The following is a 22368-nucleotide window of genomic DNA, read 5'->3' on the forward strand; positions in this document are numbered from 1 at the left end:
AGAGTGAGGCTGTTGAGTTTTTTCCCCTTCTCTCTGTGAATTATAATATACAGCACTTCCAGTGTAACAATTCATTAATAAGGCATCAGTCACTGAAACGGTTATACTGAAGATGGGGGAAATGTGGGTTCAATAGAAAGCGGTGGCATATGAAAGGATTACACAGTACAATGCCAGTCCTCTACTTCCCTCACCAGAGGCATTCTTACATACGCTTTGATTCGTGCTAATGTATGCAGAACTTACCTTGACAAAGTCAAGATATCTCCAGTTAAGCAGGGGGACCATAATTAAGTCATGGTATTGATTAATATAATATGCCATTGAAGCGAATAGCTTGAACACATACCCATTCACATGCCATTGCTTTTGGCACCAAAGCAAAATAGACTGGGTGTTTTCATGTAGGTGGTCAGAGTAGCTGTTAACCCTCATCTTGTCATCGGGTCAAATTTGACCTGTTTTTAAAGTTTCTGTAGCAGAAATTTTGATTTCTTTCAACCAGATGGTTCCATGAAACACTCAAGTCAAATTAAGGATCAGTTCACTACTATCACTGATTTTTGGGTGTTTTATTCAATTTTATAGCATTATTCTGACTAAATTTTGACAGTATGTGATTATCCATCAACATCCTCTTAAATATTAGTCAAAATAATTCATACTTTTTGCTTTTTTAACTCAAAAGTTAGATATAATTGCATAGGCTATATAAGGTTTAGTGACCAGAAATTCCAAAAATAGTGGTAATAAGTTTTTGTTAGTGTAGACTGGTGGTAGTGGGGGGGGGGGGGGGGGCGCCGAAAACGTCGAACAATGCTACAAAAACGATGAAAAGAGACAAAAATGTTTTTTTTTTTAAAAACGACAAAATAAGAGACAAAAACGTCAAAGATGTCAAAAAAAGTGTTAATTTTCAATTTTGACCCGGAAGGACAACACAAGGGTCACACACATGCACGAGGCATTTAGATCTGATGGAGTAGTCCACAAACATCGTCAAAACACTCGCTACCTGTATTTGAGTTGTCAGCCTATTGTATTGTCTAGCCCATAGACTGGTGTAAGAAGTCATGAAGCAGTTAGTGTTGTCATCTGTGTGCAGACCTAGATGGGGTATTGCATTGTATTCTCTGTGAGGCAAGAGAGATGGAACTATTGCAATTTGCAAATACACCAAACACATCCAACTCCAGACACACACACACACACACACACACACACTGAGAAATTGTGTATCCCCCTTTAACAGTTTTTTCCTTTTTTACTCTCTATCTTAGCGGTGGCTCTGCAGATGACAATGTTGGTCTGTCGGTCCACCACTTTAGTACAGATTGAACTATTCAATGGATTGAGATACAATTTTGTACATTTATGGTCCACAGAGGATGAATCCTATTGACTTTGATGGTTCACTTACTTTTCATCTAGCACCACCATGAGGTTGACATTTCTAATTCTTAGAAACTAAAGGGATGTATTAGATGAGTAGAAGGCAACACGCACACACCACTTGCTTTGTCTCCCTTGCGGTGAGGGAATCAATTCCCCTGACGATCCAATTCCAAAGAAAAAAGTAAGTTCCCCCACACACGTATTACCTCTCCAATGATTTTTTGTTTTTAAAAGAGTCAACGTTTCAGTCACAAGGACCTTTTTCAAGACATTTCAACAATCATAAAGTGACACAGTGCTTAAATACAGCCCATAATTGCATGCTAGTCCACAGCTGTGCTGGAATTGACCAATAATCACACACAGAAAACCACCCACTCAATATTCCCTCAACTATCAGAACATGCAGCATCCATAGTTTGATATACATTCAAATATGTATATATAAAATCAAATATTTTATATATATATATAAATAAAATACATATTTCAAAATATACAAATACCTGTTCTATAACTTTAGATTAATCCATGTAAATATATGTAATATACACCCCAAAATATATTTAGGGGAGGACAGGCCCACCCAAGAAAAAAAGAGAGAGAAAAAAAAAAACATGACAGAATCGATTGCCATAAAATTAAGCACAGATAGTCATAGTGCCCAAAGGATGAATCCTTATATCTTTGGTGATCCCTTAACTTTTCATCTTTCGCTGTCATCAGGTCAGGTCAAATTTGTCAAATACATTTGGTTTATGATGATGCTAATAAGCAAAGGTTAGCATGCTATCACACTAAACCAAGATGATGACCATGTTAAACATTATACCTGCTAAACATAGGCATGTTAACATTATCATTATAAGCATGATAGCATGCTGACACTAACATTTAGCTCAAAAGCGCCACTGTGATTAAGTACAGCCTCACAGTCTGACTGTAGACTGTTTGTAGGCAGCCCCGTATTAAGACAATTTGGTGACCCTGGGCATTATACCTCAAAGTGCCCCCTCCCCCCGTCCACCACCCCCCGTCTACCACCACCTCCTTTACCCGTGCTGTCCTCCTGGCAAAAATATCAGACATAATCAAGGGGATGTAATTTACTAACATATCCAACTACATACATGTAGACATATGAGCAGTGAGCACTATATTCAAATGTATCAATTCAAAATGTCTATCAATTTAAAAAAAAAAAGCCAAAATCAATACTATATATTGCAGCATTATGGGTCGGTCATTCCGACATTATTTCACGGGCCCTGAAAGCAACTCCTCTGGTCAAAAACTTTCAAAAGCATCATGGGAAAGCTAAAACTGCTTTAGCATCACAGCTAACGACAATAAAAGGACCGAAAATTAGTAAGATATAGACAAAAGACTATCAATATTAGATCTAAGACTATGGATTTATTGCACAAAGTCCTCTGAAAGAAATAAGAGTTCTAGGAAATAGGCGTCGATTTCGGTGGGGATGGTGGGTACGCGTACCTACCAGATTTCTTCATGAGTCATTTTGTACCCACCACTTTTTTTGAAAACCTTGAGCTCAATTTAGTTAAAAAAAAAAAAGTCCATAACACATATAATTCTTGAGCAACAGATGCCAAAAAATCCCCAACAATCTCTATCCCCACAGGGCAGACACACACACATCCGCTCTGCTGCTGCGCTGGCTGCACGCTTCTCTGTTCACTACACTGCCTGTCGGGACATTCTGCTTAACGTGAAAAAAAGCTTAACGTGGTTTAATGTACCTAAACAACGATCAATGATCACCAAATTTCTCATGGCCATATCTTGTAATGAACACTTAACTGACAGAAGAAAAGAAAACTGTCAAAAAATCTAACCAGAAATGTGGTGATGATTGATTGTTGTTAAGGTACATTAAACCACGTTAAGCTTTTTCACGTTAGGACCATAGACTGTTAATATACAGTCTATGGTCAAGGACGTATAAAGCCCGTGAGAACCGTGGGGAGTCAACCCACGGCCGCTCCACTGCCTTGCTGAAAATGTGAAGCAGAAACGCTTAATGTCAGATAACGTCCATAATAATTTGACTTTGGGTTAGATTTTTTAACAGTTTTCAGTGGTTATGAGGAGCAATATGAGAGAGAAATTTGGTAATCATTGATCATTGTTTACGTACATTAAACCACGTTTTTATTCATTAGTAAGCTACAGGACAGCGCCTTTCAAAACATGACCTGCGTGAAAGAGAGAAAAAAAAACGAATGCGTCATTGTACCCAGCACTTCTGGAAATGTACTTCCGAATGCGTCTCTGTCCCCAGCACATTTCAAACCAAACTGACGCCCATGTGTGGACCGGTCTTTTACACTTCTCTGCATACGGAATAAACTCATGAAGCGCACCGACAGTGCTATGTGCTTGTGGAAAACACGGAGAAGGGTTGGGCGCAACCAAGTCTTACCCAGAGGTGGGGGGAGTTGTGTGAAAAATGTTTTTATTTGCTTGCCAATTACATTGAAACAAGAAAACCAACCACTTATCATTGTTTATAACAGTTAATATTTTACATTCATCATTAAGATAACATTTCTGGGGGGTTAAACTGGCCACTTTTGATTATTGTTAACCCCCCCCCCCAAATGATACATTTGTGCGTACTTGTGGACCAACTCAACTCTGACAGATTGGTGAGGGGAGTGATAGTGGTCATGTAATATTGACTTATTTGTAATGTATTATTATTATTATTATTATTATTATTATTATTATTATTATTATTATTATTATTATTATTATTATTGTGAAATAGTGTTCATAAACGAGTAATGTATGATCTTTCAACAATTTCAAGTGAATAATATAACAATTTATGGAAAATATTGTTAATGCTTGTGTCATGTGGTGCCACCCCACTGGTTGTGAATGATTGGTGCCCAAGTGCCCTTGTGCATAATCCGGGCATGTTTGTATGATTAATTTGTCTTCAAACCATCCAGACCCTAGTAGTTTGGGACTGATGACAACTAATTTCAAGAACGGTAACTCAAATAAAATGTGATCATAGAACTTAGATGCTTTTACCTTGAACTTTTGCCTTTGAGAGTGTTTGACTAAGATGTTGCAGATCGTACTTGTGTGCTTGGCTCTTCCTGTATAATTAACCAGCACATTTGTTCACTGCAGCGGATAGAGGAAGGCAGTTCAATGCAATCCATTTTTCATATTTAATGCTCTTCGAGTTATCTGATTTATTTTGTAAATTGGCCATGAATGTTGTTAGAGAGATGCATAACACATGAACAGTATTTCCATTCCTTTATCTAAAAATGTCATTTGTGCCTGTGTGAAATGATAACATCCTATGCTTCAAATGTGCTCATATCAGAGCTAATATGAATAATGCCACGATTCTTTGAGAAGTTCTGAATAGCTTTTCCAGGACAAATAGACAGTATTCCCATTTCTCTGAGTTAATTATCATATAAAAAGCTCCAACCACTGATAATCTGACTGCAAAGGCAAAGTAGTTTGAGGAAAATGTCATTACATTTCAGAAATTTCGAATTCCACATCTGATTAGATGAAATAGTCATTTGTCAATTCACAATGCATAATGCGCTTTTCTACTGTGTGAAGAAAGACTTTCTTTGATACATTTAATGTGCTGTGGACCTGCCATTTTGTGATACACTTGAAATAGCTGTGGAAGCAGCATTTGAAGTGCAAATCTAGTATCACCTACAGAAAGTCTGGGTAATAGTGGTTTCCAGATTTAGCTATTTAATGTTTATCTTATCCTTATCTTACACAATCGTATCAAGGCACATAAAGCTGGTGTGATGTACAAAGTCTGACAGCAAGAAAGCAACGCAGTGTGAGAGACCCCCCCCACCATAATTCCTTGTACTGTGGTGTGACCTGGAGCACACATCCCCCTTCCTTCTCTCAACATCTCATCAAAGCTCTGGCAGACTTTGCCAGGCCTGACATCTGAGAGAAAGAGACCACAGAACGACTCCCCGGGGAGAGTGGGTGGCTCAGTGACACAAACTCAGTCAGCACAGATTATGAATATATCCCCTTTTTACACAATGGCTTTTGCACAGTGATCAGCATAGTGCTCTCTTAGTTGACATCCAGCTGTTTCTCGTCACCCCAGCAACATAGTTTCTTTTCAAATTAAAATAAGATAAAAGGCTTAATAATTAGTACTAAGGTGCTTTTATATTGATAGGATATTTAGCCCAGACTCTTGTTTTGTGTTCAGTTGATGCTTTTATTTCCCTGCACAGCAACCGGGAGCATTCATCAAAATGTCTTCTTCTGTGAGAGAAAAGGAAAAAATATATATTTACAGTCCTTGACAGCTACACTCATGCACGCTGCTAAGTAGAAAAACTACAGAGAAAAACAAGCAAGCCATGGGGCAAATAGAAGCTGGTCCACTAGTTGTTTTGATTAAAGAAATGTTGTCCCTTCTATAGGGTATTTTGTTGTTGTTTCCTCCTCACTTTGTTTGATTTATGGCACTGAAATCCCTTTCCCACTGCCCTTGCAGACTCGTCATGCTTGTGGAACCAGTTTGCCTGCTCAAAGAACAAGTGCATTGCCAAACAATGGCTGTGTGATGGGGAGAACGACTGCGAGGACGGCCTTGATGAGAGTGTGCAGATCTGTGGTTAGTGCCCTTTCAGGTGTCATAAGAAATCTGCTGTTGGTGTAAAAGGTCACATCAGCTATACAGCCCCATTTGTTCCCCCAGCAGAGATGGAAATGAATGGACAGATATGAAACTATCTTAATGAGACAACAAATGAGACTGCAGGCTTTTCTGATGATTCAAGTGGGCACTGAGGCAAATAGATTTTTCATCACTAAGGGCCCAAGAGAAACAGCTTTTTTTCACTGGGCAGATGAGATGTGTGTGTAATGAATTCTAGAACAAAATAAAAAGAATCCAACCACAATAAAGAGAAAAGAATGCCTGTGAACATTGGTTGTGTAATTGGATTGTAATGGAGTGTCAAGGAAATATTAATGAAATGGCCCAGAGGTTCCCCAGGCACAATTCTCGTCAAAAACGAGATATGCATTTTAGCTATACACGCCTAATTGAACTTCTGTATTTACCTTTCATTTCTCAGTGCCAGACAATTTTTTCTACTTTTCTTTTTGCCTTAAAGGACAGTCCTAAGATAAAGGGGAGTATTGCTGACTTCAGGAAATCAGGCAAATAATTGTTATTCACAGTAGTACAGTACAGTATTTGTTAGCTTGCATAAAGGGAACTGCTGCCCAATGAAAATTAGAATTTGTTTAGGACATAAAGGGGTATCAGGTCAAAGCCATAACGAAAAACTTTTTTATTCCATGAGATGTAATATGTAATATAGTCTGTTATCTCCTATAAGGGCAGGACAAGTGATTTTATTTATTGGAACTACTGCTTAATGTTCACTGATAACAGAAGGTACCATCCTGACAAAACATAATGCATCTGCTTCAGTTGTACTTATTCTCCTCTGTGGTGCATTTGACCCATTGTATTCTTTGGCTTTGGAAAGTAGAGCATGTGGTCCTGTTTTCCTCTCAGGCTCAGTGACATGTGCTCCAGGGCTGTTCAGCTGCCCTGGGTCGTATGCCTGTGTTCCGAAACGCTGGCTCTGCGATGGTGAAAGGGACTGCCCTGATGGGAGTGATGAACTTTCTGCAGCTGGCTGTGGTAAACTCTAGTTCAACAAATTGAATTACTCCCTGCAATAATAAAAGAAACCCTTATGTGATCCCAGAATTAAGAAATCATTGCTTGTTTAGAATTGTAGATTTCGGAGTGTAAAACAATACTCCGTAGAACATGAAACCCACTAAACACCTACGGCAAATCCCTTTGCAAAATGTAATTCAAGCAAGAAAAAGAAAACAAGTATATCATGGGAAGTAGTGTACAATGGAATTTTTTGCACAATTGCAGTCTTCTCCAAGTGGTGTAATCTGGATCGCCTTTCACAAATTGGTCCTGGCTCATTCCAACTTCATTCATTCTAATCTGATTCAAGCCTACTAAACAATCTGTTAAAAATTAGAAAACACAGAGACCAGAGGAGTAACATAAGCCTCACTTATGTTGACGGTTTACACTTATTGAATGCAATGCAATGTTAAGGGAATAATGTATCCATTTATTAGCCTTTAAAAACCATTTCTTTTCATGCATTAGCACCCAACAACACATGTGATGACAGCTCGTTTCGCTGCCGCAACAAGGCATGCATCCCTCAGCGATTCGTCTGTGACCATGACGACGACTGTGGAGATGGGTCTGATGAGTCTGTGGAATGTGGCAAGTAGATTTATTTTTTAAATCTATTTTATTTATTTTATAACTAAATATAAGCACATTGAAGAAAAAATAATAATTTGGAGCACATTGTTTTATGCAGTCACTGCATTCCCTGGACCTTACGCCAGTTTGTTGTTGAGATACAATAAAATTGTTTGAAATTATGAAATGATTATTTAAAAAAGATTTATAGCGATATTTTATTATGATAATAATTGTCAATGAAATAAAGCTGTGCATTCCTGAGTAAGATGTCTTTCTTTTTTTAAGCTTCTGATGAAAAGCTTTAAGATGAAAATGCATTAATTAGGTATTTTTGAGGCTGGTTTATTATAGATCAGGCCATGTTTCTCTGAACTTCTTCGTCTGAGTGTCTGTTCTTTTTTAATTTTACTTTTATTTGATATTATGATGTGTACAGTTTTTGGCGTCTCAACTGACATCTAGAGGAAATTCCCTATCACAGCCTTGGTTTGTGATTTTTGACTTGGGCTAATGAAACATTTTACTGTACCTGAAATATTGGCCAATGCAGCTGTCCATACCAATATGCCTCCTGGTGTCTTGATTTGTTAATCAGCAATGATTCTATATACACCATGAGGGTGCTTCATTGCAATATGAACAATGGCTGTAGAAAGCTTTATTTTTTCACTATTTGCACATGATTCACCTAGGTGTAACTTGATGAAAAAGTGTCTGTCTCTCTTTCTTCAGTCTATCGCTCCTGTGGATCAGAGGAATTTCGCTGCGGGGATGGCCGCTGTCTTCTCAGCTCTCAGTGGGAGTGTGACAGCTATGCAGATTGTCCCGACCACTCTGACGAACTGCCTCTGAACCTCAAATGTCTGGCCGCAGGTAAGACTGCTGTTTGCCTCGCTACTGGAATCTCTTCATCAGTGTCACCCAGCAGCGCCCACTCGTCCAGGAAACTGGCGGGAACAAAAGGCGCTACAACCAGGAGAGCTTCCTTGAAAGGAATTAATCTATCAAGATCCATTGTCAGGTCAAAAACATTCCCCAATTTTGTTGAGAAATGACAGGGCATTGTGCCAGTAACAGTCATGTCTTGCTCTTTTCAGGAAGCTTGTGCAATGGCTCCTTCTTCATGTGCTCCAATGGACGCTGCATCTCTGAGGGGAATCTCTGTGATGGGAGAGATGATTGTGGAGACCGGTCAGATGAGAGGAACTGTAATTTAAACGAATGCTTGAACCGCAGAGTCAGTGGGTGCACACAGGAATGCCAGGATCTTCCTGTGGGATACAAGGTAAGTGACCAGTGGACTAGTCACGGTTCAGTAGCTTGGAAGTGCATTTCTCCTCAGAATCACTTGCTGGCTACATTTAGTTCCATAAAGCCTAATTCATCTAGTTTACCCTTAAACCAGATGGAACTATAAAGCACCGTTTTGACCGCAAGAACTTTCCCCAGGGTCTAGGAACCTTGTGAGGAACTCATTGTGTTTCGACCACAGAGACCAGGGTCTAAAATAATTCCCAGGGACATTTTACCCCCCAAAAAATAGCTGCTCAGTGGGTAGTACTTTCTGAAAGCACAGGAACCTCCGGGGTGGGGTTTGCAGGAATGGCCGTCGCTGATTGGTCAAACACACACAGCGCTGCTGCTTCAAATTCCCAAACTTTGGGTCAAAACACAGTGTATCATTGGAAAAAGAGCAACCGATAAGCTAGTCACTATGGTTTAGTGGTAAAGCAAACTACCATCCAAATGCAAACCCAGTAAACTCTCTGCACTGCTCTGAGTGTTCATTGGTAAATATGAGTCACAGCTATAATATGTCCTACTTTCTACAGTGTGACTTGCATAATAATATTAAAATTTCAAGTAGACTATACTGACCTACAGTTCTTAGCTCTGGAATCATTAGTAGCAGGTGAAATGTGGAAGTTATATTAGTAAAGTGTGGACATTAATGATTAATGGTCGATGATGAATCAAGCCTAACTTTGCACATAATTATACAGATGAAGATGGGTTGGAGCATACATACATTTAGTTTCTTACTTTTTGAATAACCTTGAACGCTGCAAGGAGAGTCTAATGATATGCCAACAACTGTCCGTGCTCCCTCACTGTGCTGGGCTATTGTGCTGGCCCTGGCAATGGTGGCATGTGATGTTAGGGCTAAAACCAGGTCAAGGCCACATCCGCTTGAGTGCTCTGCTGGCCATCACTGTTGTTGTCAGACTGCTACAGTCTATGCCTTCGTCCATGGATTTCCGTCTCCTACTCTTTCACAAGACAGTGCTCACTGCATCAGAAAAGTGGCTGAAAGCACAAAAAAACATCTCTTCCCTGTCATGTCAGGGGCAGAGCTGGACAGAGAGCACATCAATGCAGACCCTTAGCTCATCCATTTGTGGCCTGAACAGGAAGATCAGCAGAAAGGCCTTCAAGGTTATAACTGTGGATAAGAAAGGGATTTGCTGTGGGTCCATAGCAGCTGATACAAGCACTTTTGAGTTATTCTTTGGGCAGGGCCCTGGTCACTGAAGTGCGATGGAAGTTTTCAGCCATGGTACAGTATGTCTATATCACAGCTTTGATGTCATCATATATGTTGGATGCTAGGTTTTAATTCATTTTCATTGCTTACCTGCATTACTCTGAGAAAAGGGTACTTGTGTCTGAAATATATTTTCTGGTGTTACAGATTGAGCTCAAATTACTGTAAAAACAGCCTGTTTAAGTGCACTGCTTTTATAGCCCAAATGAAGAATTGTATAAAAAATAACTTAAGAACTTTCAGACATGCCAAAGCAAGTCAGAACATGAATGCTTTGTTTTACAGTTCATTTTTTAATAGCTAAGTGGGATTCTTATCTAGCATTTCCTTCATTCATGATCAAATTTCTACCATTGTTGTGTTTTTATGTCATCAGTGTAAATGCTGGCCTGGTTTCCACCTAAAGGATGATGGGAAGACATGTGTAGATGTTGATGAATGCTCCGCTACCCTTCCTTGTAGCCAGCGCTGCATCAACACTTATGGCTCTTACAAGTGCCTGTGTGTGGATGGCTATGAAGCCTTGGAGCGCAACCCCAATACATGCAAGGCTATGTCAGGTCAGCCTGACTTTTCATCTCTCCACTTGCAGAATTTCAGTGTGTAACTGTTAGGTCCCAGTGGTCTTCTAACGCTGCATGTTCCTTATTTCAGCTGAAGAGCCTTTTCTCATTATGGCGGACCACCATGAGATCCGGAAGCTAAGTGTGGATGGCTCAAATTACACCATCTTGAAACAGGTAAGCGATATCTACGTCACCACCATTGGGCCTGTAGGGGCATTTTACACCATTATCACATTGTGTAGACTGCTAAGAGGCAAGATGGTGACAATCAAATTACCATCTTGTCCTCTTTTTGTGTTTCATTGAAAATCTCCCCTGCCTCTTGTACACAGTCTGTCAGCTATATATTGAGGAAGTATGTATTTAAATTGCTGTTTTTAGTAACAGTGTAATTATGTCTGCTAAATGTGTCGAGTAAACGGTACCTTTGCAGAGAGAATCAAAGTTATCTGATACCTTATTGAACAGTGAATCAGTGTTTCCCACACATAGACTAATTCGTGGCGGTGCACCGCACTATCAACACCTGCCGCCGCACATTGCGTTTTGTTACAAAAATTTTTTTTAAAGCTATTTAAAACATGCAGCTTATTCGTTCAGCTGCATTTCCTTTCCCTGGTCTCCTCCGTCTCTCTGTCACTTGCGTCTCGCTCACATACACACACACAGCCCCTCCCCCCGTGCACACAGCGTCTGTCTCTATGATAGGAGAAACAGGAGAAGACGGCTGGCGAAATTCACAAGTTCACAAAAGGTTGGTATCTCGTGAACACCTTTACACAATCACACATTAAAAAGTGCTATAAAAATATTTTATATTCTGAATACAATGTTGTCAGTAGGGCTGTGTATTGGCAAGAATCTGGCGATACGATACGTATCACGATATATGGGTTGCGATTCAATATATTGCAATATATTTCGATACTGTGCGTAAGGCAATATATTGAGATTGTTTTTAAGTATAATTTTAGAAAAACTAATATTTAAAAAAAGACATGATGTTCATAGAAGTCAAAGAAGTTTACTTTAGGTAAACAATTCAGTACACAGAAATCAAACTGCCAGTTTTGTATTATGATTCACAGATTCTTAGTGAGCACATTTGTATATGCTAAAGTAGGCCAAAGTTCAGCCATAGCTACATTGTTAGCTTCTAGCAAAAAGTCAGGCCCTGCTAGGCACTGTTAGGCAAGGACACTAGTGGTGTGTCTCAGCATAGCCATCTAGCAGTATGGGGTTTAAACACAAAATAAACGTGAACCACTGACTGTCTTACATGAATATTTTTGAACATTTAAAAAAAAAAAATCTATATTTCCTTTTTGAAAATCGAAACAGTATTGCAAAATAAAATATCACGATACTCAAGTGTATCGATTTTTTCTTACACCCCTAGCTGTCAGTGTGTTAATGTTGGAGTCCCGACCTGACTCTTAGCAAACAAGTGATTGCGCCTGCTTTAGAAAGTTAACTAGTCGCAAGTTTGCGGTAAAATGCAGTTGGGTTGTCGAGGTCAAAACACTATATGTAGCAGCTGTGAATCAAATAAACTTATTATAAATAATGTTATGTCATTTTTTTACTCTTACACTGAAAAATGCACGTGTTGAGGATGAGGACCAGCCTGAACCGGAGGTATCAGTCTGAAACAGAGCTGAACAGTCCGACCAGTGTAATTAGTTATGTTATTAATTTGTTTACAATATTTTCAGGCTTCAACCAGTGCTGCTCAATCATAAAGACAGGGTCAGGGAGAGAGATAGATTCGTTAGGCATTGAAGAAAGAGTAGGAGAGGAGGACAGCATCCAACAGCGTGTCCATCTCAGTTTTTGATACTTGATTATATGAAAATAAGTATCCCGGTCTGGCATGGGGCGACCGACCGATCCCCTTTATCACCATTTTTTACTGAAAATTATGTAATACCTCAATTACTCGGCAAAAAATAATCTGTGCGTAATTTATTGTGCTCCTCAGCCTCAGGGAGTTATTTCCACAAGCCAGATTTGTGATTATACCTGAAAATGTCGCACAACCTCTGTAAGTTATTGTTCTGTTTAAATGAGATGTCCACTGTCCATGATTATTTCCCAAACCCCACTGCATGGGCACAGGAAACTGGCCATTCTGATTGGCAGAGAGCAAAATCACCCTATAGAGGATCCCATGGAATTTCATGAAGAATTTCAATCATTCCTAGGTCTCATCACAGCTGCTCTGGGCAATGCTTGAATCTGACTGTTGATTATCACAAATGGTTGGCTGTGATTTACTGTAAATCAACCTTGGGCTATCTTACAGCCTCCTCTCACAGTCATATTAACCTCTTGACTCCATGTACTCTATTGCCTTTATCAGGGTTCTCATAGGCCACAACTCGCTTTATTCACTGCATGTTAGCGTTAATGGACGCTAGAGAGGGAAATATGCACATGGCTTTACTAAGTGGTGGTGGATACTTTACTGACCTCATATCACTTTACCACACCATTACATACCCTGTTCAGATTATATGTTCATGATATTATGTAGATTTCAAATGAGCCAATCCTTTTCCTGATGTATTGCTTTTGCTGTTAGCATTAATGTGTCTTCCCCGCAAACGCAAGTCACTCACCATATGATTGTATCACTTCAACACATTGTTTAAACCCATCCAATGTTTTAGAGCTGCTCTGTTCTATTACTTAGTGTTACTTTTTCTCTGTGGTTAATTAGAGCTGGCTCTGGCTTTTATACAGTGGGAAACACAATAACCTGGGATAACATTTTGCATTAAGTAAGTTAGGTTTTAAGTGCAATCAGTGAATTCAGGTTAGAAAATGTAAATTAACAGCTGTAGTGTTGAGAAATTACTTTATATCGATACATTTTAGCATGTTGCCACCAAGGTAGATTAGCTGTTACTACATACATTACTTTAAAGTCACTTTAAAAGTGGACATCATTTCAATTTAAAGCTTGGGTTGGTAGCCTGGACTGCATCCACCGGCGTAAGGTTTTACTCTCAGACGTCTTATTTTAGAAAGAAAAGTTGTTGAATGTGAGGAACAGGAAATCAATGGCATGTTGACAGTGATGTTGATACGAGCACTGTAAAAACCTGTATGCAGACACTTTTATACTGTTTATAGTTTTTTTTTGGTTATTATTTTAAATTCATATTAGTTTTTCAGACTATTGTTACACGCTTGTGATTCATTTTGTAGTTAGTTGGTTTCTATACGGTCTACTGGGAAAATGAACGGGAGACCTATTTCCGGATAGAGACACTGATAAAAGGGGCATGCGGGTTTGATCGCTATAGTTGATGTTTGGAGTGGAGAAGGGTTCCCCCAGGACACTTTGCCGCCTGTCTGTGAGGGTGTTGATGATCTGATGAAGATGTCTCATTTCGCCTGTCAGATTATCTGACACCTTTTGTCGGCACCCACAGTGCGAGACAGCAGGGTGGGGGCACTTGTTTGGTGAGCGGCTCTCTGTCTGACTGACAGTGGGGTCCTGTGAGCATGACAGAGTAGCTTTGATAGGACTTCCACTACACAGAGCATTTGGAGACTCCACTGGCTCTTGAAATGCTCTGTATAGCTGGAAGCATTAGAACCTATGGGAAAATCACCTAAATCAATATTGCTTGTACAGTAAATATCACATCACACACAGATACTGTAGAAGTTGGGCTTGTTTTTTTGTTTTTTTTCTCATCCTGTTCGTTATTGAATAAAATAGGAGCATAAACAGTATGTCAGAAGCGCATGAGACGGATGACCGAAAAATGCGGCTGAAGTTGTTGGGTTTTTATCAATCTATGCATTAACAGTATTTGGGTTCTGCAAATTACGATCAACAACATTTGCTAGTAAAATGCATCATGGGTATGCTGTAAAAAAGGAATTAACAATGATTCTATAGACCTGCATATTATCGTCATAAAACTGTGTGGCATTTGATAATTAATGTGTATTCTGTACAGCTTTGTTACATTTTATTACATGTCATTTAGCTGACGCTTTTATCCAAAGCAACTTACAATTGCTATCTATGTCAGAGGTCACACGTTTCTGGAGCAACTAGGGATTAAGGGTCTTGCTCATGGACACATTGGTTGATGTATCGCAGTGGGAATCAAACCCAGATCTCCCACACCAAAGGGATGTGTCATATCCACTGCACCATCACCACCTCACTGTTTCATTGTTGCCAATGAAAGTGGCTTCTAATATATTTCCCCCCTCACAGGGAACTCAAGATTCCTTAGTTTTCATTAAAAATAAAATAAATAATGATATACCTGTGTGCTCTCTCTCTCTCTCTCTCTCTCTCTCTCTCTCTTTTTCTCTCTCTCTCTCTCTCTCTCTCTTTCTCTCTCTCTCTCTCTCTCTCTCTCTCTCTCTCTCTCTCTCTCTCTCTCTCTCTCTCTCTCTCTCCAGGGCCTCAACAACATCATCCACATAGACTTTGACTACAAGAAGGAATTTATCTATTGGGTGGACTCAACCAGGCCAAGTGGTCGAAAGATCAACAGAATGCGCTTCAATGGGAGTGACCTCAAGGTACCAAAGGATTTAGTTGCTAACCTTGTGCCACCTTACCCATAATCCATTGGCTTTATTTTTCCCTGTTTAGCTTGTATTCATTATTCATTGATTTTGCCTTGCTCTATCCAGATGTATTTTCTTTTACTAATATATTTGAATTATCAAGATGTGTTCTTTTGTGAAGATACGTCATCTGTTTGAGTTCAGAAGACCAAGTATGTTGCTTAAGTGGCTCATTATCACTGCTCAGTTAAAGATGGGTGCCCCTTATCCTTTTATGTAGTCAACATAATGGATTTGTTTTGTTGGCAGCCAACAGCCTGTTAGCTTAACAAGAATAAATGTGTGTTAGTGATAATAGGAATATCATCAATGGCTTTTACATATATGTAATAAGTTGAATGACAAAATGGTGCATTCTTGTGTAATCACCAAGGTTGGTCTGGGTCATGGGATCGTTGCACAGACACTGGGGACACCGGGACATCAGCAGAACACCTGCTGGGCCCCCATCCCACATCTCATTAGCATTGGTGTGTGGGGGGGGTTTAGGCTCATTCAGCTCAATTACTCCCACAGACTCTGTTTAAGCCACTGCCACAGCTTAGCGAGAGGACAAACTGTCTGAGACACAGATCAGGAAGCTTCTCACATTGGGTTAATTAAAAGAGCCACTGATATACAGGGCTACTGATATAAGCTTACAATATGAGGACAAAAAAGTTAGGAGTTTCATCTGAAAGGCAGACATTAATTGAATTATATGGTTTAATTAAAGCAATGTAGGTTAATTATAGATTTTATCATTTATTTTGTTTATTTAAACAATTCTTAATAGTAAACTTATGTTGCACTGCCCTATGTGGGTTGACACTTGTAGTTTGCATTTGATAGCTGAAAGAAAACCACTTTGACATTAATGATTGATTTCATCCCATAAAGTGAGATGCAGCAGCAGTTTTCTGTCGTATGTAATTGGGTTTACCTTCAACATCAAAGGTTAATTGATCTGTGTTCAATCCCTGGTTGGTTGGTCGCTAAGCTATCCATATTGAAGAAGTCACTGTGACATGTCGCTATAGTGACCAAAAAAAAGGGCAGAAGATTTGTGAGACAGCTTTCAATGACTGCATATATCAAACATACTCTGAATTCATCTGCTCTTCATGAGCCACATCCAAATGTTGACATTACTCGCAAGTTTACCTTCAGTGCCACATGAAAAAAATATTTTGATCAATAGTGAGGTATTATAGATAAAGTCCACCAGAAGGACTTTATGCAGTGAGTAACTCCTTTTTGCCCGAGGAGACAGATGGAAAATATTGCACAATGAGTGACACTTTATTGACAGTTGAAAGCTCAGTTTTGTCCAAATTACGGCTTAGGGGACAGCCTAGCCTTTTGCCAAGACTATATATTTTCTTGCAAATGATGACAAAAAGGCCTCAAGGCACATTGTGTTCCTTAATAACAGATTGCATGGGTGCTGGCTTTTTTTTTTATAAAGGGGGGTTTAAAAGGCATTGGTTTTATCTGCCAGCTGGCACAATGGTTGTTTATTCTGAACAACTGCTTTTTAAGACTCAAAAGGCTAGACTGTCTTGGGGATATTTATGGAGTTCCCAGATTGTTTCTAGATTTTGTTTACATCAGTTAAATACTTTCACTTATATTTTAATCAAATCTCTCACTGAGATTAGCACAGTGAGAGGAATACGATCATTAATAAGAGCATCTCTCTGCTGCCCTCTACCCTACCCGCTTTAATCACAGTATTTACAATTAGACAGTTAAATATACAATACTCATACAAAGGGTACTCTTTTTGCACAAGTTCTACACTACCATTTGTTTGCACTTGACCCTGTTTGGTAATTGCACTGAGGTTGGGGAAGTGGTGCACCCGTCAGCATGTGTTTACACAGATCAGGTAACGCAGTGAAATTTTGGTAATCATGTTTGCATTAAATTGCATCTGCGTATTCACCTAGTCAAACATCTTGTATTGTGCATACGTGCAAAGAGCACATTTCATGGCTTTTGTGGTCTGCAGTTATGGTTATTAAAAATCACCCTGCAGTATCCTTCAGCAGCATTTGCATCACATGTGTAACCATTACCATGGCAACACATGTTAATTAGATCTCAAATAAATCACCAGAATGTTCATTTTGGCTTTGGATGTTAATAAGACTTGTGTGTAATGCGGTTGAAAATAATATAAGCACTTGTATTTGCTTTGATGGAAGAAAAGATCATTTCTCAGTGAGAGCATAGCCTACTCAATGCTTTAGATTGGTGTTTGTGGAACATTTAAATGTGTTCTGACGGAATCAGATCTGTTTTATTGATGTCAGAGTTGAAATACAGTAAGTTACTCCTACACTGTTAGAAAAGACAGAAATAGAAATACAGTCCAATTTTCTGTGTTAATATGAAGGAATTTTCTGTAATGATTTTTCACAGGTGTTTTTCTGTATTTTGATTTTTTGGATTAACAGAATGTCTGTCAAAGGTACATAGGATACACTGTAAATCTACAGAATTTTCCATTTTTGGATTAACAGAAATGTCCGTACACTTAACGGAAAAGGTACTGTTAATTTTCTGCCAGGACATATTCGTTTTTTCGTAAGATTATTTTCTTACAGTGTACCTGACAGAGGAAGTCCCCTCCTTTGTACATGCTCTTGTGCTTGTCAGTATTGCAACAATGCTAAGCTAACCTGGGCTCATTGAACAACAAAACACAGCTACTAAAGGCTAACCTAGCTCGTAACATTAATTATTTTGTCTCCTCTCCCTGCATGTTGCGTTTAACGTGAGAATGAGACTAAAGCTGGCCTGGATGAGTGTATGTCTTTCCTACTTCCTAGAGGGGTTTGTGCTGTGTTAAACTGACTCGCCTAGTTTCAGTTTGCGTTCAGGAGCCGGGACTGCTAGCTTTTGGTGCCTGCCTCGTCGAGACGGCCAGCACGCAGAACTGGCGCTCCAGCGTCTCTGTCATTAGGTCTGCATCAGCCCGCTCTTCGGTGCTGTAGTTCAGGTTTTAAAAGGTGTATTTACAAAAGTTATGTTGTGGGAAATCAACAAAACATCTCTTCAATCAGAATCAGTCTTCCAAAAATGTTTGTCTCCAGCGTGTGTGGCCTGTAGCGTCCGTCCGCTTGAATTTTCTCCACACACCTGCAATGGCGGGGTTAAATCAGATCAACAACACCACACCCCCTCATGTGACAGGGTGACAGTCTGCCCCTGTCCATTAGCTAACCATGCCCACTTCTTTGAAGACACTAGACTGATATAATAACAGTATGAAACTAATGAAAGTGCAAAATTTGCTTAAATGCCTTCTATTTCTTAACATTGAATCTGTTTTATTTTTTTTATAGTTCTTTACATTCATCCGTGGAAGAATTTAGAACAATAGACAAACCTTCATACTGAAAATGATATTTCTCTTCTTGCTTTACTAGGTAGTGCACAAAACAGCAGTGCCCAGCGCTTTAGCAGTGGATTGGATAGGAAAGAATCTGTACTGGTGCGATGCAGAAAGGAAAACACTGGAAGTGTCCAAAGCCAATGGCCTCTACCCTACTGTCCTGATCAGTTCTAGCCTCAAGAACCCCATGGATCTAGCTCTGGACCCCCAGACAGGGTAAGCATATTATCAAGGATTGGTTTCACAGCTTGAGGGAGAAGAGGGATAGATTTACTATTTCCAGATGGCTGGAAACTGTTAGATCCAGCTCTCGTATTGGCTCTCATTTTGTGTCGGTGCAAATTTGATCCCTATCACGTTTTTGTCTGCTGTAGCACATCACTCTTTGAAATGTGCTATACTTCTGACTAGGTACGTGTTCTGGGTAGACTGCTGTGACCCACCTCACATTGGGCGTATTGGCATGGATGGCCGAGGGCAAACGGTTATCATTGACTCAGAGATCTATAGCCCCACTGCTCTCACTATCGATTACACCAACAAGAGGCTCTACTGGGCAGACGACAACCACATCCTGCTTGCCAACATGGATGGCACCCAAAGACGCAAAGGTGAGACTAAGGTGTTGTCCATGTTAATGGAGTAGTTGGACATTTGGGGGAAGTACACTTTGATACCATGCCATATACAGTATGTCTGTTGAATGTAAGGCTGCACAAAAACTAGCTGTACTTGTTCTAAATCTGATTATAAATTGTGTTGTTAATATATATAAATATATGGATTCTACTGAAAAAAGGTACTGAAAAATTAAAAATTGTGGTATAAGGGTATTAGAAATGCTATAAAACATCAAATAATCAGTTAACCTGATAAATGGTCAGTTGTGGGTGTGACTAATTGCTATATTTCATTTTAAAAATAATTTAATTGAAGCTTGTAATGGCCATTTGTCCCTCTCCAGTGTCCTATGATCACATCCAAGGGGTAATGGCTCTGACTTTGTTTGAGGACTTTGTCTATTGGACGGATGGCAAGTCCAAATCACTACGACGTGCTCACAAGACAACTGGCGCTCAAGGGATGGAGCTCCTCAACTCCTGGCAAGCCATCAAATCCATCAAGGTCTACCACTCCCTGCGCCAGCCTGAAGGTATGAAATCCATCTGGCACTCATGTTCTTTCTATCCTCCCATGCAGAGCAGTTGTTACGGCCTCCTTTATAGTTTCAAGAAGGAAATGTTTGTGTTACACAGTTTTAACTCCGTTATGCGCTTGTTTCCTTCTGTACAGTACCTAAGCATCAGTGTCAGATTGCAAACGGAGGATGCAGCCACCTGTGTCTTCTGTCTCCCGGTGGGGAACACAAATGTGCCTGTCCCACAAATTTTTACTTGGCTGCTGACAATAAAACCTGCCTCTCCAACTGCACCTCCAGTCAGGTTAGCCATCTCCACTCCCACTTCTTAGTTTAGTTTGACCATGCTATTGCTTTTCTATCAGTACTTTTTCCCCTCAGGGCAAAGTGCTTTACTCTCATACTGTATGCTTTCCTTTTCTGACATGTACCGTAGGGCTAGAAAATGGTTGTGTATTGATTTTGAACTTTGGCTTTGAAGAATGTTGAAGCTTAAATGGAGAGTCAAATAGCCTATTCCCTATGTTGACTTCAAATTCTGTGTGTTTTTTCTACATTTGTCTGTGGTACTAATAGTTTCGCTGCGGGACAGATGAGTGTATCCCTTTCTGGTGGAAGTGTGACACGGTGGATGACTGTGGGGATGGATCAGATGAACCTACCGACTGCCGTGAGTGCCATGTTATTTAAAGGTTGGCTTTAAAATAGTACTACTGTAAACCAGAACAATCTAACTCTTATTCTGGTGAGTTTTAAGGGGGTATTAAAATTACATTCTGTGTTTGTCTTTGCTGTTCAATGTAATGTGTTTTGTTGTTGTTGTTGTTGTTGTTGTTGTTGTTTATATGTTTAGCATTTAAAGGCATTTACACAATACCCTGTACCGATTAATATGTTCGCTCTACCCTGAGATTTATTTATGATTTCCTTTCCAATAGCGGAATTCAAATGTCAGCCTGGGCGTTTTCAGTGTGGCACTGGCCTTTGTGCTCTTCCGCCATTCATCTGTGATGGAGAGAACGACTGTGGTGACAACTCGGATGAAGCTAACTGTGGTAAGGATGGAACATCTAAGAGGTTCTTTTTAACGTTTTGGCATTTATTCCTGTGCTGTTTTCTGCAATTGCCAGAAACTTACTTACTTACAGAATCTATTAAACTGTGTGTCCATTGATGTCACGTCTTTTTTTCATTTTCAATAATGAGTATAGTAAATAGCGAAAGGACTAATCCTGTTTTCTTCATGTGTATCCACTTCTATTTATTTAATACAAACTGCAAATGTAAAATGCTTCATTAGCAGACAATGTGTGTTTACATTCATGAGTATTCAGAAACTGGCTGTATTGTAGGGTAAATCACTACCAGTCGGTAGTCGTAGTTTAGATGCTGAGCTTTGTCTGGGCTCCCAGCATTTCTTATTGATGCAACCTCCCGTTTTCTCTTTCAGAGACATACATCTGTCTGTCAGGCCAATTCAAGTGCAACAGGAAACAGAAATGCATCCCTCTTAACCTGCGCTGCAACGGTCAGGACGACTGTGGAGATGGAGAGGATGAGACAGACTGCCGTAAGACACTACTTTATTATGTCAAGACTCATTGTCTTAGACATTGCTTTCAGCTTTTAGACCGGGTAGTCTGCCTTCACATTGCAGCAAATTCCTCAATTGTTTAAGGTTTTTGATATTTTTGTTTAAAAGATATAATCTAGTGGATTCAAATAAATCACCCTTATTGTCTTTTTTTGACATATTTGATTTATTGAAGTGCTATAACACACTATATGAAGCCATTAACATTACATAGTCTCCATTAGATATTCCAAAGGCAGCCCTTGTTATGGCCTGTTCCTCAGAAAATGGATTAGTTGTGGAATCACACAGAGGATAAGAACAGATTTCCTCTGCTATGATGTAACTCATCAGAATATCACACCCCCATTCAAGTCTTTCAGACTGCTACATTTGTCTTGCATGTGATTGCAAGAGGGGTCAGAGTGGAGGGGAGAGGATGCAAGAAAGTAAGGAAGAGAAAGAGCGACTTTAAAAAAAGGCTTTCATTAGTGGGAAGCTAATTACTTCACCCCTTCTTAGACTTCCACAATGATTGGATATGGTTTTGAATGCACTTTTGTAATGAGCACTGCACCACTGAAATTAAAATGCTATCTGAAACAATGTGAGGTTTTATAACAAGCAACCGCTTGCTATAATTATACACTAAAAAGGTATGCAAGTGTTTTGAAAAAAAATGAATGGCCGCCTCACTGGTTCGTATATCACTGTAGTTTTCACTCAGATTACTCAGGTTATTTCTACAAAACCAAACACACTGCCGGTCACTCTGCCTACAGCTGAAAGCACCTGCTCTCCAGACCAGTTCCAGTGCAAGGCTTCCATGCATTGCATCTCCAAACTTTGGGTTT

The 22368-nt window shown here is 39.6% G+C and overlaps 1 protein-coding gene across 6 annotated transcripts in view; it reads left to right on the plus strand.

Moving 5' to 3' along the window:
• Window positions 1–22368, plus strand: part of lrp1bb (low density lipoprotein receptor-related protein 1Bb) — a 287103-nt gene that overhangs the window by 223947 nt on the left and 40788 nt on the right. For all 6 annotated transcript variants that reach the window (XM_036004184.1, XM_036004187.1, XM_036004188.1 and 3 more), the window contains exons 51-66: window positions 5939–6058; window positions 6974–7102; window positions 7598–7720; window positions 8438–8578; window positions 8803–8990; window positions 10627–10810; window positions 10905–10990; window positions 15251–15373; window positions 18838–19019; window positions 19215–19414; window positions 19768–19956; window positions 20097–20245; window positions 20518–20611; window positions 20880–20996; window positions 21392–21511; window positions 22297–22368. The exon at window positions 22297–22368 is cut by the window's right edge and continues 48 nt beyond it. In XM_036004184.1, coding sequence (XP_035860077.1) covers window positions 5939–6058; window positions 6974–7102; window positions 7598–7720; window positions 8438–8578; window positions 8803–8990; window positions 10627–10810; window positions 10905–10990; window positions 15251–15373; window positions 18838–19019; window positions 19215–19414; window positions 19768–19956; window positions 20097–20245; window positions 20518–20611; window positions 20880–20996; window positions 21392–21511; window positions 22297–22368 — 2217 coding nt within the window. The remainder of the gene's footprint in view (window positions 1–5938; window positions 6059–6973; window positions 7103–7597; window positions 7721–8437; window positions 8579–8802; window positions 8991–10626; window positions 10811–10904; window positions 10991–15250; window positions 15374–18837; window positions 19020–19214; window positions 19415–19767; window positions 19957–20096; window positions 20246–20517; window positions 20612–20879; window positions 20997–21391; window positions 21512–22296) is intronic.

This window comes from Sander lucioperca, chromosome 8 (genome assembly GCF_008315115.2).
Source record: "Sander lucioperca isolate FBNREF2018 chromosome 8, SLUC_FBN_1.2, whole genome shotgun sequence".
Classification (NCBI taxonomy): Eukaryota; Metazoa; Chordata; class Actinopteri; order Perciformes; family Percidae; genus Sander; species Sander lucioperca.